We start from the raw sequence: 11871 nt of genomic DNA on the forward strand, positions 1-11871 counted from the left end.
CAGCAACTCACATAAAGTCAAAATTATTCACCTCAGACAGGGTGCCTTGGGCAATCCAACCAGCATACAAAGGACACATTCGAAATCAAGAAATGCTCATGTGCAACTACAATTATATGTACTGTTGCAAACTGCTGTACCAGATGTAGATGTCTTTATTTGTAGATAAAATGGTGATTAGTAGTGATGTACAGTTCTACAGGAGCTACAATATATTGGGCATGAAAAATCTCCACTTTCCACATATCCTTTATTTAAAATAATACAAATTACAACTTTACTTAGTCAAATCTGTAATGCTCTTCTGGGTTTTTGCAAGGCAGCTCTTCCTGACATAATTCCACTGTACTGTATTAAAATCATGAGTTCTTGATGACACTTTTATAGAATTGGACACCAATTACAATATGAATGGAATATACTAAAATTCACAGGTAAGATGTGTATAGGAGTCATTACTGTACTTCTACACCATGGGAAGGCCTAACTGCAGTGGAAATTGTAGCACAATATGGTAATTCCTCTTCCACATTTTATCATCCTTATTTAAATTTTCAGACCTTCAGTTCCAAAAGCAATTGAGATTACAACCATCTTCAAAAATTCTGCATTTACACTAGAATCATAATTATGCTATTATATACTGCTAGAGCCCAGTCTGATCATTTGTACATATTTTGGAAAAGCCAGTTACTGTACCTATAAAAGAAAAATTTCAAGTTGTCAAATTATGAGCAAAAAAAAAGGAAAAGGGGGGGTTCTTAAAGAGATGTTTAATGCCACAAACAAAAAATAAAATTAGTGAAAATTGGCTTTACTTTGTACAAATATGTGTTGAGCACATTTGTCAGTGGCATGTGCATCATGAGTCTACCATAAGTTTTCATCAGAACCTAGCACAGTATCCATTCATGTAGGTCACAAGCAATATGACAACCCTTGTGTTCCAATAACATGTATATCTTAACCTACATTCAAAGCACAATGCCACAATCAAAATACTGTGCAAACATATTCTACAAAGATAATATCATGCACAACAGACAAGATTATTGAAAAGAGTCATAGTCTTCATCTTCCCGTTTTCTCTTAAATGACGAAGAGTCTGTCTCCATCTTTACACTAGAAGCAGAAGTCACATTTACCATCACATTACCAGGGAGGCCACTGTTGCCAGCAGACAACTGAATCTTTGGAGTACTTCCTCCTGCAGAAAAATCAATTGCAATTTTAATAGTACGAATCAAAAAGACAAAAAACATATCCTCAGACCATTACATATATTAGGCTAAAAAATTGGAGAAACTAAGGAAACTATTCAAGACAGAGATGACAACTGATAAAAGACAAGCAAAAAATAATGAAGAAAAATATTACACTAAAATGATAGTACAGGTACGGTAAGTCATTCCTCTTACCAGGTGGCCCAGGAGTAACTTTGAAAACAGGTCTGTTGACACTAACAATCTTCTGTGTGGGGCCAGAGGGGATGCCTGTAGCAGGTTTCTGTACTAAGGTGACGGTCTGGTTGTTTCCCGTCTTGGTTGTAACCATGGATATCGTAGGTTTGATGGGGGTTGCAGCAATCTTCATCCCTGCACCAGCTCCACCCAGACTAATACGATTTCCGCCACCAAGACTACTTGAAAGACTGGAGATTTTCTGTTTGATAAATGGAAGATACAGTATGTACATGGTATGGTAAGAATAGTGCAGTGAGTAAACTTTACGCTATAACAAAGTCTGATATAAATTAAGAAAAAAAATCACACTAATCCATTTCAAGTATAGGTACAAATATTTTTAGTTCTATACGGTACAAGTTTCAATTGATTTTTGTTAAGTATTGTGCTATGCAGGAAAAATTCTAATAATACTTTCAGTTGAAGACAGTACTGTACAAGACATAGTCAGATTGTAAATGATTTGTTTCCATGAGTATAGCTCAAATCTTCAATTACAAGTCAAAAGTAAACAACAGTAAGGAGAGAATATGAGACCTGTCTCTACTTACCTTCCGAGATGGTTTAAGTCTGTAATTACAAGCGGAGAGGCAGTAACGGTCAGGAGGAAGTCTGATGCCTTGCTGGTTGGCCTTGATGGCTGGCAGAGGGTAAGCATTTCGAGTTCTTGCCAAATCCAGTAGCAACTGTAAAACATTAAATCTCAACCAAACCAAGGCTTAACAATTTCATTTAACTTATTGTAGCAATGATGGCTTATTCTTTTTTAAGATTTCTTTTCATCCATAGAGGAAGATTCATCTAAATATATAAACAGTACAGTACAGTATATACAAAGAAAATAAATACAACATCTTCACCACATTGCAATTTAGTTACATCATGGAGAAACCACTGACATGTTATGACTTTTCAATGGCTTATTACAATTACAGTGATTTCAATCTGTTGCTAAAACAACAATAAGGTCTTTCAATATAAGGATAATTCTGAAAATCCATATTCAACAATGGTGAGTAGTGTATCCTTAAATTCTATATAGGTGCAGGAAATAGAATATTACATAATATTTGGATACATCAATAGGTACAGTATTTTCAAAATCAAAACCCAAACAGAATGCAAACATTAAAAAATATCAGACGTGATGGTGGTAAATAGCAGAAGACATTTACTGTACTTGACTCAAATTAAAGTAAACTTACATCCCTTGGTGGTGGTGTGGTGAAGGATTTCTCCATCTGCATGTGGACAGCCAACTTCACATCATCCATTTCGATAGTCTTAATCTTCTTAGCATAGTTGGCATAAACCCGGGCGTCATCCAAGATTTGTGACACATAGCCTGGAAGGAATTAGAAAATGTAGGAATTTACACAAGAATATATAATACCAAGAGGCACATTCTATGACTACCATATCAATATCTATGTTATGTAATTATACTAGTGACAGCATGATACTTGATATAAATGTTCAGGTAAGCTTGATGACTACTCTTAACTTTTGGTTGATTCTTTAGCAATATTTTTTTTTTTTACACAGTATAAAATTAACAGCAAAGCAGAGTAAATAATAAGCATGAAGTTTGGAAAATAATGTTAAATTCTCAGTATAAAGTGTCCTGTTTGCATCAGTAAAGCTAAAGTCGGGAACACTATGGCATAAGTCGTTTATGACATAGGAATAAAGAAAGGAATTTATAAGAAACTAAAGGGAGGGGAGGAGCAGCTCAGAAATAGGTATGATGAACTGTCTAGGAATGTTAAGAAAAATGAAAGGAGGGCAAAGAGGGACTACGAAATCCAAGGCAAATCCCAAGGGATTTTTCCAGGTATATAGGACAAAGGTCAAGGACAAAGTGGGGCCTTTAAAGTCAGGGAGGGGAGAAGTGATCGATGACAGTGAGGAAATAAGCAAAGCATTAAACAGCTACCTTTTATCAGTTTTCACAGAAGAAATTCACGAGGAAATTCCAGAGATGGAACAAATATTTAGGGGAAATGAAGAAGAAAAATTAAAGAATATCACTATCAGAAAAGAGGATGCTCTTAAGAAGATAAATAAATTAAAGAAGACAAAATCCCCAGGGCCGGATGAAATTTTCCCTCGAGTTTTGAAAGAGTGTAAGGAACAGATTAGCGGACCCCTCGTAAATTTATTTACAAAATCATTAGACACGGGAGTTGTGCCAGACTTGTGGAAACAAGCAAATGTAGTACCCATATTCAAAAAGGGAGACAGCATCAGCGTCAAATTACCGGCCAATTAGTTTGACGTCAGTAGTGGGGAAATTTCTTGAATCAAATAGCATCCGATCGCATTTAGAGAAAAGCAAATTAATCTACGACTCTCAACATGGGTTTACAAAGCGAAAATCTTGTCTAACAAATCTGCTGACGTTTTTTAGGAAAGTCTTTGAGGTAGCAGATAATGAAGAAAATTACGATGTTATTTACTTAGACTTTAGCAGAGCGTTTGACAGAGTACCGCATCAGATGCTTCTGAGAAAAGTTAAGGCTCATGGTATTGAGGGGAAAGTTCTAAATTGGATAAAATCATGGCTCACCGATAGAACACAGAGGGTCAGCGTATATGGTGTTAAATCTGAGTGGGGTTGTGTAACCAGTGGGGTTCCCCAGGGGTCAGTACTGGGCCCACTCTTGTTCATAATCTACATAAACGATCTAGATACTGGGATCAGCAGTGACATAAGCAAGTTTGCGGATGATACCAAAATAGGGCGGCAGATTAATTCAGGGCAGGATGCAAATGCACTACAGGAGGATTTAAATAAACTGCAGGAGTGGTCAGAAAAATGGCAAATGAAATTCAACACCAGCAAGTGCAGCGTACTTAATATTGGAAGAACAAATACTGTCAATGTATACAGCCTTAACAACATCAACCTAGAGAAGTCGACTTGTGAAAGAGACTTAGGGGTACTTGTAAGCCCGGACCTACGGCCAGAAAACAGTGCGTTAATGTTCGAAATAAGGCAAACAGAGTATTGGGTTTTATATCTAGAAGTGTAAGTAATAAGAGTGCAGAGGTCTTATTGCAACTATATCTTGCGCTAATCAGGTCGCACCTCGATTATGCGGTTCAGTTCTGGTGCCCTTATTATAGAAAGGATATCAATTCACTAGAGTCGGTGCAGCGAAGAATGACGAAAATGATTCCGGGACTTAGAAACCTTCCATATCAGGATAGGTTAAAGAAACTAAACTTGCATTTCCTAGAAAGACGAAGAGTGCGGGGAGATATGATAGAAGTATTTAAGTGGGTGAAAGGAATCAATAAAGGCGATGTAGATAAAGTTCTTATAATATCCGAGCAGGATAGGACTCGGAGCAACGGATTTAAGTTGGATAAGTTTAGGTTTAGGAGGGAGATAGGAAGGAACTGGTTCACAAATAGGGTGGTGGACGATTGGAACAAGCTTAGCAACTTTGTAATAAGTGCTGGAATGCTGGAAAGTTTTAAAAGGAGGCTAGATAGATTCATGGATGATAGAGAGTGGTAGTAACTCTCGACAGGAGCTGCCATGCAAAGGCCAACCGGCCTATTGCAGACTCCTTATTTTCTTATATTCTTATGTAAACCAAGTGACCTACAGGGTAACTAATAAGCTGGCAGAGGTCTTCTGAAATTTTACTAAGATATAATAATTTTAAGGAAATCTTCCATTCCCAAATCATATAAGCATAATGCATGGTAGGTGTGTCAATTTTATTTCTAAAATATAATACAACGATCAACTAATACGGCCACAACTCCAAGGAGTCCATAACGGGCACACCTCTTCACAACTTAGGTATGTTACTGTATATCACATTTCCTGACTCATTGACCTGGCCTTAATTTTAACGATACTGTAAGCCACAAAACACAACCATTGTTCATGAAAAACCTCTTTAAAATTTAAATTTAAATGAGAAAACCCCAGATTTTGCAATTCTTGCAAAAGTGGTCACTTACGGTAAGTGAATTCCAGCATTTGATTTATAACTCCGGGTTCGTAATCGGTTATACCCATATCCTTTAGTATGGCGCTCATCACTTGAGCTTCTTTGGGTACTGCAACTTTTGGTTCTTTTGCCATATTCGCGGTTATAATGGAGAAGCATTAAACTAAATAAAACCCCTGAGCAGTGAGCAGCTTCCACTACTAAAATTTGTAAACAACTTCCCTGAAGACTTCATACAACACAACACTTACTATCGTACATTAATGTCTTATGTCTGGCAACACCGTAAAGAGTGCCATTAAGAAGATATTTGTTTGATTTTTTAAGCCTACATTATTATTGTGTAAACTATATTGTAAAAAAAAATTAGGAAATCGAAGTTGTTCAATTCGCCTTTTAAGGACAACAATAAACATCGTACGATAGTCTGGCTGCGAGTAACAAGATGGCTAAACTAAAGGTACTATCATATTATAACCCTTTTTTGGTCAACCAACCTACTCAAAACTACGATAGAATTCCATTGGTAATTTTTATTACGTTAGAATGGGTTTTGTTTGTTTGCGTTCCCTGATATGTACACAATTTCCCGGGTGTGTCCATAAAACATATATATATATTTCTTAACCGACTCCCAACACCAATTAACATTTCTAACACAGATATACAGTATATGACTCGGTTAAGTATATTTTATGTTATCAGAAGTAATTTATCGTAATGTAAAATCCATTAACGCAGTTTATTAATATTGGCAAATCCATCGTTCATATGTTGTGTCAGACCCGAATATTTGTGAACAAACTCCAAACAGAAACTCTTGGACTCATAATTATGGAGATGTATCACATTATTAGTTATTGGAAGACAGCTAATTCAGGTATGCTTATTTATTATAATGCCAAAAACTCATTTTATATAATTTTATGAAGCAGTGAGTTCTTTTATAGGGATTTTGGTCTCTTGTTTGTTGGCTCATCAGGATGTTGCTGGCGTCTTGCCCATAATATTTTTTTTTCATTTGTCTTTGGAAGTAAACGGAGACATGACTACTAGGTACTTTTTTTTACAAGTAGACAACCAACGAATCTCGAGGTTAAGTTCAGTACGTAAGGTTAAATTTGTTAGGTTAGCTTTTTTTTCTTTTTTTACGGGGATTAGCCCACCCAGGCACAGGCCACTGACCCACATTGGGGCCTGGGGGGCGAAAATGTAATAATAATACTTCATGGTAAATAAAATTAATAATAAAAAAAAATATAAAAAAAAATTAATAAAAAAATTACTGACTACTATAACTGTATGCTGTCATGTTGGTTGTAGGAAACTGTTAAGAACATAAGAAAATAAGGAGTCTGTAATAGGCCGGTTGGCCTTTGCATGGCAGCTCCTGTCGAGAGTTACTACCACTCTCTATCATCCATGAATCTATCTAGCCTCCTTTTGAAACTTTCCAGAGTTCCAGCACTTACTACAAAGTTACTAAGCTTGTTCCACTCGTCCACCACCCTATTTGTGAACCAGTTTCTTCCTATCTCCCTCCTAAACCTAAACTTATCCAACTTAAATCCGTTGCTCCGAGTCCTATCCTGCTCGGATATTATAAGAACTTTATCTATATCCCCTTTATTGATTCCTTTCACCCACTTAAATACTTCTATCATATTTCCCGGCACTCTTCGTCTTTCTAGGGAATGCAAGTTTAGTTTCTTTAACCTATCCTGATATGGAAGGTTTCTAAGTCCCGGAATCATTTTCGTCATTCTTCGTTGCACCGACTCTAATGAATTTATATCCATTCTATAATAAGGGCACCAGAACTGAACCGCATAATCGAGGTGCGGCCTGACTAGCGCAAGATATAGTTGCAATAAGACCTCTGCACTCTTATTACTTACACTTCTAGATATAAAACCCAATACTCTGTTTGCCTTATTTCAAACATTAACACACTGTTTTCCAGGCCGTAGGTCCGGGCTTACAAGTACCCCTAAGTCTCTTTCACAAGTCGACTTCTCTAGGTTGATGTTAAGGCCGTATACATTGTCAGTATTTGTTCTTCCAATATTCAGTACGCTGCACTTGCTGGTGTTGAATTTCATTTGCCATTTTTCAGACCACTCCTGCAGTTTATTTAGATCCTTCTGTAAAGTTACAAGTGTATCATGTACTGTCAGTCTGTGTAAGACATTTGGGTATTATTGCAGTCTCGGCCAATACACGGCCGACTGTTTTGACTATCCCCAGCCCTTAGATCTCCTTATTTGGAGTATTTCTAACTCCCTAAAAACAAAGGGCAAAGAATAATAACCTCGGAAATTAATTTTAAATTTTTTTCCATACTCTTACAATAGTCTATGGTTGCATATTGGCAGAAACTGCAATTTTACCTAGGTTGGGTTTGGTTTGGTGAGTTTAAATTAAGTTATGTTAGGTTTTGTAACATTTGGGGGGGGGGGATACACGGCTGACTGTTTTAACTGTCCCCTACCTTTAGATCTCCATATCTGGAGTATTTCTAACCCCATTTCAACCAGGGGCCAAAGAATAATAACTTCAGAAATTAATTTTAAAGTTTCCATACTTATTTTTGGGGATAACTCTATAACAGGTGCTTTCCCCTGGAATTAAAGGTCAAATTCGATTAAATCACACCAAAATACACAGAATAAACTAGTTTCTAAACTAATCGGGCATATTGGCCAAAACTGCAATTTTACCCAAGTTCTTTATAGTAAATATAATATTTTGTTTGTTACAGGAGATGTACAACAAAACTTTGGGAAATTGAACTGCACCATCATAGCTGAAAATGACTAACTGGAGCATGGAATAAGAGCTGCCACCACCATCACAACACCAACACTACACCACCACCATGTCATCACCACTGATACCTCCACCTTGACTCTATCACCAGTGGCAGCAACAACATTACCACCTATGGCAAGGTAAACTAAAGGGACAGGTCTCATCCCCTATAGAGGATATCTTTGTGCCTGTCACACTGTGGGCAAGTTGTTGTAACTGTGCACCTAAAAGTCATTCGTGTTTTTGTCTGTCTTCTTTTTATATCTTTATATTTATCGAACTCCATATTTATTTTTGTGTCTGTCTTTATGTGCCTTTCAGAATATCTCTATACTGTATTTATCAATTTATCTATTCATTATCTACCAGCCAATCTATCTACTATCTGTTTGGCTAATTACTTTCTGTTTAATATGACAGGGGCCGAGTGCTCCAGCTAGGAAGTTAGGTAAGGTTAGGTATGTTTCTTTGGTTGGTTAGGTCGGGTTTTATTAGATTCTAGTAAATGCTGCCTCTTTTATAATGATATGAACGTCTGTGGAAAAAAATTAACAAAATTTAACAACTCCTTCTGCAGGTGGTAGTGGTGTTCTCAGACATTTCCGTATTTTTAACCTTATTATAAGTTAAGTAAGATTTTCAAAGGTTTGTTTGGTGTTCTGTTTAGTATTTTACCCGACATTTTCCCTTTAATTCAAAGCCCTGTCTACTTTCAACAACCAATATTGCTGGTAATTGGGGAGGTCTTATTGGTTAAAATACTTGATAAATATAAATTTGCTTTGAAAACATAATAGAATAATTTTGGGGGCATTTGCCCTTTATAAATAGAAATATGATATTACAAGTTTGACCGAAACTGAATCTTTACCTCTATTTTCGTTAGTAATTTCCATATGGTTAAGTATGTTTACAGCTACACAACGATCGACTCACAGCAAAATAAAAGCCAAATGCCGCCGGTGACAGTATTTGTGTTGTTTGCCGGTAATGGACTATTAGCCAATCAGAGCACACTCACGGTAAAATAGCGTTAGTAGGAACTTAGCCGGTCACGGCAAAATATCCACTGCCTTATCTATATCACTGGTCTTGCGGGCTTGGGACCAAACCGGTGCCGGACTATTGAAAATTCCAAGCCACCGAAGGTTTGGTTAAAAAAAAAGGAAATGCATTGTGTATATTTTATGTAAGCATATTTTGGGGTCAATTTTAGGCAAATAAAGTTACCAGCTCCTATGAGGAATAAAATAAGATAATTATTGCTACACCAGTAAATTTTTTCATGTGAGGAAGATAAAAATAATATTAATAAATAAAATAAAACAAAAAATGCTGCACTGCCATTTGGATGCTGAACGACAAAATTTGTCAATCATTTCACCACCCACGGGAGATACTGGTAGCTCAGAACATTTGAGATCCCTTACCCCCCTTCCCCACTCAATGTGAACTCTTTAAAACACAAAGAAAGTTTATTCCCCTTTATGTTTTTGACCTTATGGTATTTTTTTGGTGCACATTCTGTATGGAAGGATGTGTACACATATAACATAGTGAAAAACAAGTGATCCCGGGCCCTTCAAGCCCGGTGAAAGTTTGAACACTCGTGCTTGGCTAGCGCGCAATCGCCGTCCGGCTGACAGCGAATGATGGTGCGCCAAGTCCGTAGACTTGCATCGTTTTCCAGCGTAAATAAAATGGTTAATTAATGCCTCCCTAAAGAAACCATCGACATGGGACCAGGTTTGTTCCACTATACCAATTTTTTGCGATTTTTCCACCAAGTTTGATGAAAAACGATTGTGCCGTTTCGGCTGCCCAGAACAAACACACAGACAGACACACAGCTATTCCTATACAGGTTGACAACCCTTTATCCGAAATTCCGAAAACCGAAAAGCTCTGAAAACCGAAAGTTTTTTTTTTTTTTTTTTAACAGGGATTAGCCCACCCGGGCATAGATCACTGACCCACATCAGGGCCTGGGGGGCGAAAATGTAATAGTAATAATAATTATAATAATAATAATTATAATAATAATAATTACAGTGACCCCTCCATTAACGAACTCAATCCGTTCCAGAAGGTCGTTCGTTAACCGAAAAGTTCGTTAACCGAAACCATTGTTTCAATGGGTTTTTGGGTAATTGGTTCCAGCTCACCGAAAATTTCCTAAATTCAACAAAAATGGTAGAAAAGTTCACTTAATTTGAGGTGTGTATGTAGAAGGCTCCTGGATGATGATGATGATGATGATGATGATGATGGGAATTAGAATGGGGGTGGAGGAGAAGGAAGAAGAAAAGGCATTGGGGTGGAAGAGAAGTCACCCCATGGCACCATTTCATCCATAAAATTTTAGTTCTCTTGGTGTATTTCAAGATTATTTTCTTTATATCAACACGGCACTGCATTATATATTGTCAATATGTAAAATATATTTCAAAATGACCAATAATTTGCTTGGAAACACAGAAAAAAAGCGTTTAGTTGAAGAGAGTCTCAAGCAAGATGTTACCTCCAGTGAAAACAGAGAGAGACTAACTCCTGTTTGCTGTGTTAAGAGGCTGGATGCCGCGCATTAAACTTGTCACTTTACCTTCAATTATGTTCAATAATTGACTAAAAAATTGAATATTAAACTTTTAAAATTATTGAATAGTATAAACTTCTTGATATTTACTAAAATAGTAAGGAATTTAAGCCCTAGAACCGATTAATGTATTGGCGGACTGATACTAAACCTGGTTGCCCGGTCAGTGCAAGCGAAAACATGTTGAGGTCGGTTCGTAAGAACTTCGTTAACCGAATTGAAGATCCTTATGGAAGGCAGTTCGTTAATCGAAATTACGTTAACCGAGGTGTTCGTTAAACGAGGGGTCACTGTATTCATAGTAAATAAAAATTTTAATAGAAATACACCAAAATAAAATAATATGATAACATTAATAATAATGGATTTCGGCTAACAGAGATATTACTGTATAGAGTTTAATAAGTGTTAAAAAGTGCTTTTTTCTGAGACACCTTAGCACTGTTTATTGTAGGATTTGTTGGGGATCCAAAGAGTGAGTTTGAATTAACGGGAAAACTTGTTAATCTGGCACCTCTCAATCCCCTTTAGGTGCCAGATAGCTAGGATTCTACCTGTCTGTCTGTCTAAACTACAGTATTAATGTACCACTAATTTAGCTGGGAATATTAAGACAAAAATGATAGAGTTTGTCAAGCATGCAAGGTTTACAGTCCCAAGAAAGTTGACATAAACCAAACAACTTCTGTACTGAGTGACTACCCCTGTATTAATTTATGGACCTATTTTTATCATAAACTGTTGAGTATATTAAATGTTTTTTTTTTTTGGTTACAGATGAGTAACAACTAAACCCATGAGAAATTAACAACTGGATCATGGAAACACTGCTGTTACAGGTATGTCTGTCTGTCTGTCTAACTAACTGTCAATCTTTAAGTATCTTTATCTCTTTATCTTTCTACCATTCTTTCAAAACCTTTATATTAGTCAGTCTGTCTGTTTGGTATCTATATCAACTGTCAGACTGTCTTTATCTATACAAGTATCTGCTTTATCTATATCTATGCTATCAGTAAGAAAGATATTG

General features: G+C 36.6%; 1 protein-coding gene and 1 long non-coding RNA gene across 5 annotated transcripts; one reads left to right on the forward strand and one right to left on the reverse strand.

Annotated features, from left to right (window-relative positions):
- Nucleotides 1–236: 236 nt before the first annotated feature.
- Nucleotides 237–5670, reverse strand: LOC121868353 (transcription initiation factor TFIID subunit 9B-like). Its single transcript, XM_042368869.1, has 5 exons — nucleotides 5445–5670; nucleotides 2669–2808; nucleotides 2015–2149; nucleotides 1419–1662; nucleotides 237–1207 (listed from the first exon to the last, which is right to left on the reverse strand). Exons 1-5 carry the CDS (start codon nucleotides 5566–5568, stop codon nucleotides 1050–1052), a joined length of 801 nt encoding a protein of 266 aa, XP_042224803.1. The 5' UTR covers nucleotides 5569–5670; the 3' UTR covers nucleotides 237–1049.
- A 97-nt stretch (nucleotides 5671–5767) lies between these two features.
- Nucleotides 5768–11713, forward strand: LOC121868354. Of its 4 annotated transcripts, none has more exons than XR_006089382.1 (3): nucleotides 5768–5894; nucleotides 8196–8385; nucleotides 11619–11713. It is a non-coding gene; the product is annotated as an uncharacterized LOC121868354 (long non-coding RNA). The 4 variants fall into 4 exon arrangements; XR_006089385.1 differs by lacking the exon at nucleotides 5768–5894 and adding an exon at nucleotides 5938–5960; XR_006089383.1 differs by lacking the exon at nucleotides 5768–5894 and adding an exon at nucleotides 6290–6314.
- Nucleotides 11714–11871: the final 158 nt, after the last annotated feature.

This window comes from Homarus americanus, unplaced genomic scaffold (genome assembly GCF_018991925.1).
Source record: "Homarus americanus isolate GMGI-L3 unplaced genomic scaffold, GMGI_Hamer_2.0 scaffold19318, whole genome shotgun sequence".
NCBI classification, from domain to species: Eukaryota; Metazoa; Arthropoda; class Malacostraca; order Decapoda; family Nephropidae; genus Homarus; species Homarus americanus.

What these genes read in the sequence shown, in the direction of transcription:
- LOC121868353 (XM_042368869.1), bottom strand. Translation starts at nt 5,568, where the DNA reads ATGGCAAAAGAACCAAAAGTTGCAGTACCCAAAGAAGCTCAAGTGATG. An exon ending in CCACACCACCACCAAGGGAT is followed by an intron (nt 2,150 to 2,668) that starts GTAAGTTTACTT and finishes AATGTTTTACAG; the next exon opens with TTGCTACTGGATTTGGCAAG. An exon ending in GACTTAAACCATCTCGGAAG is followed by an intron (nt 1,663 to 2,014) that starts GTAAGTAGAGAC and finishes TTTATCAAACAG; the next exon opens with AAAATCTCCAGTCTTTCAAG.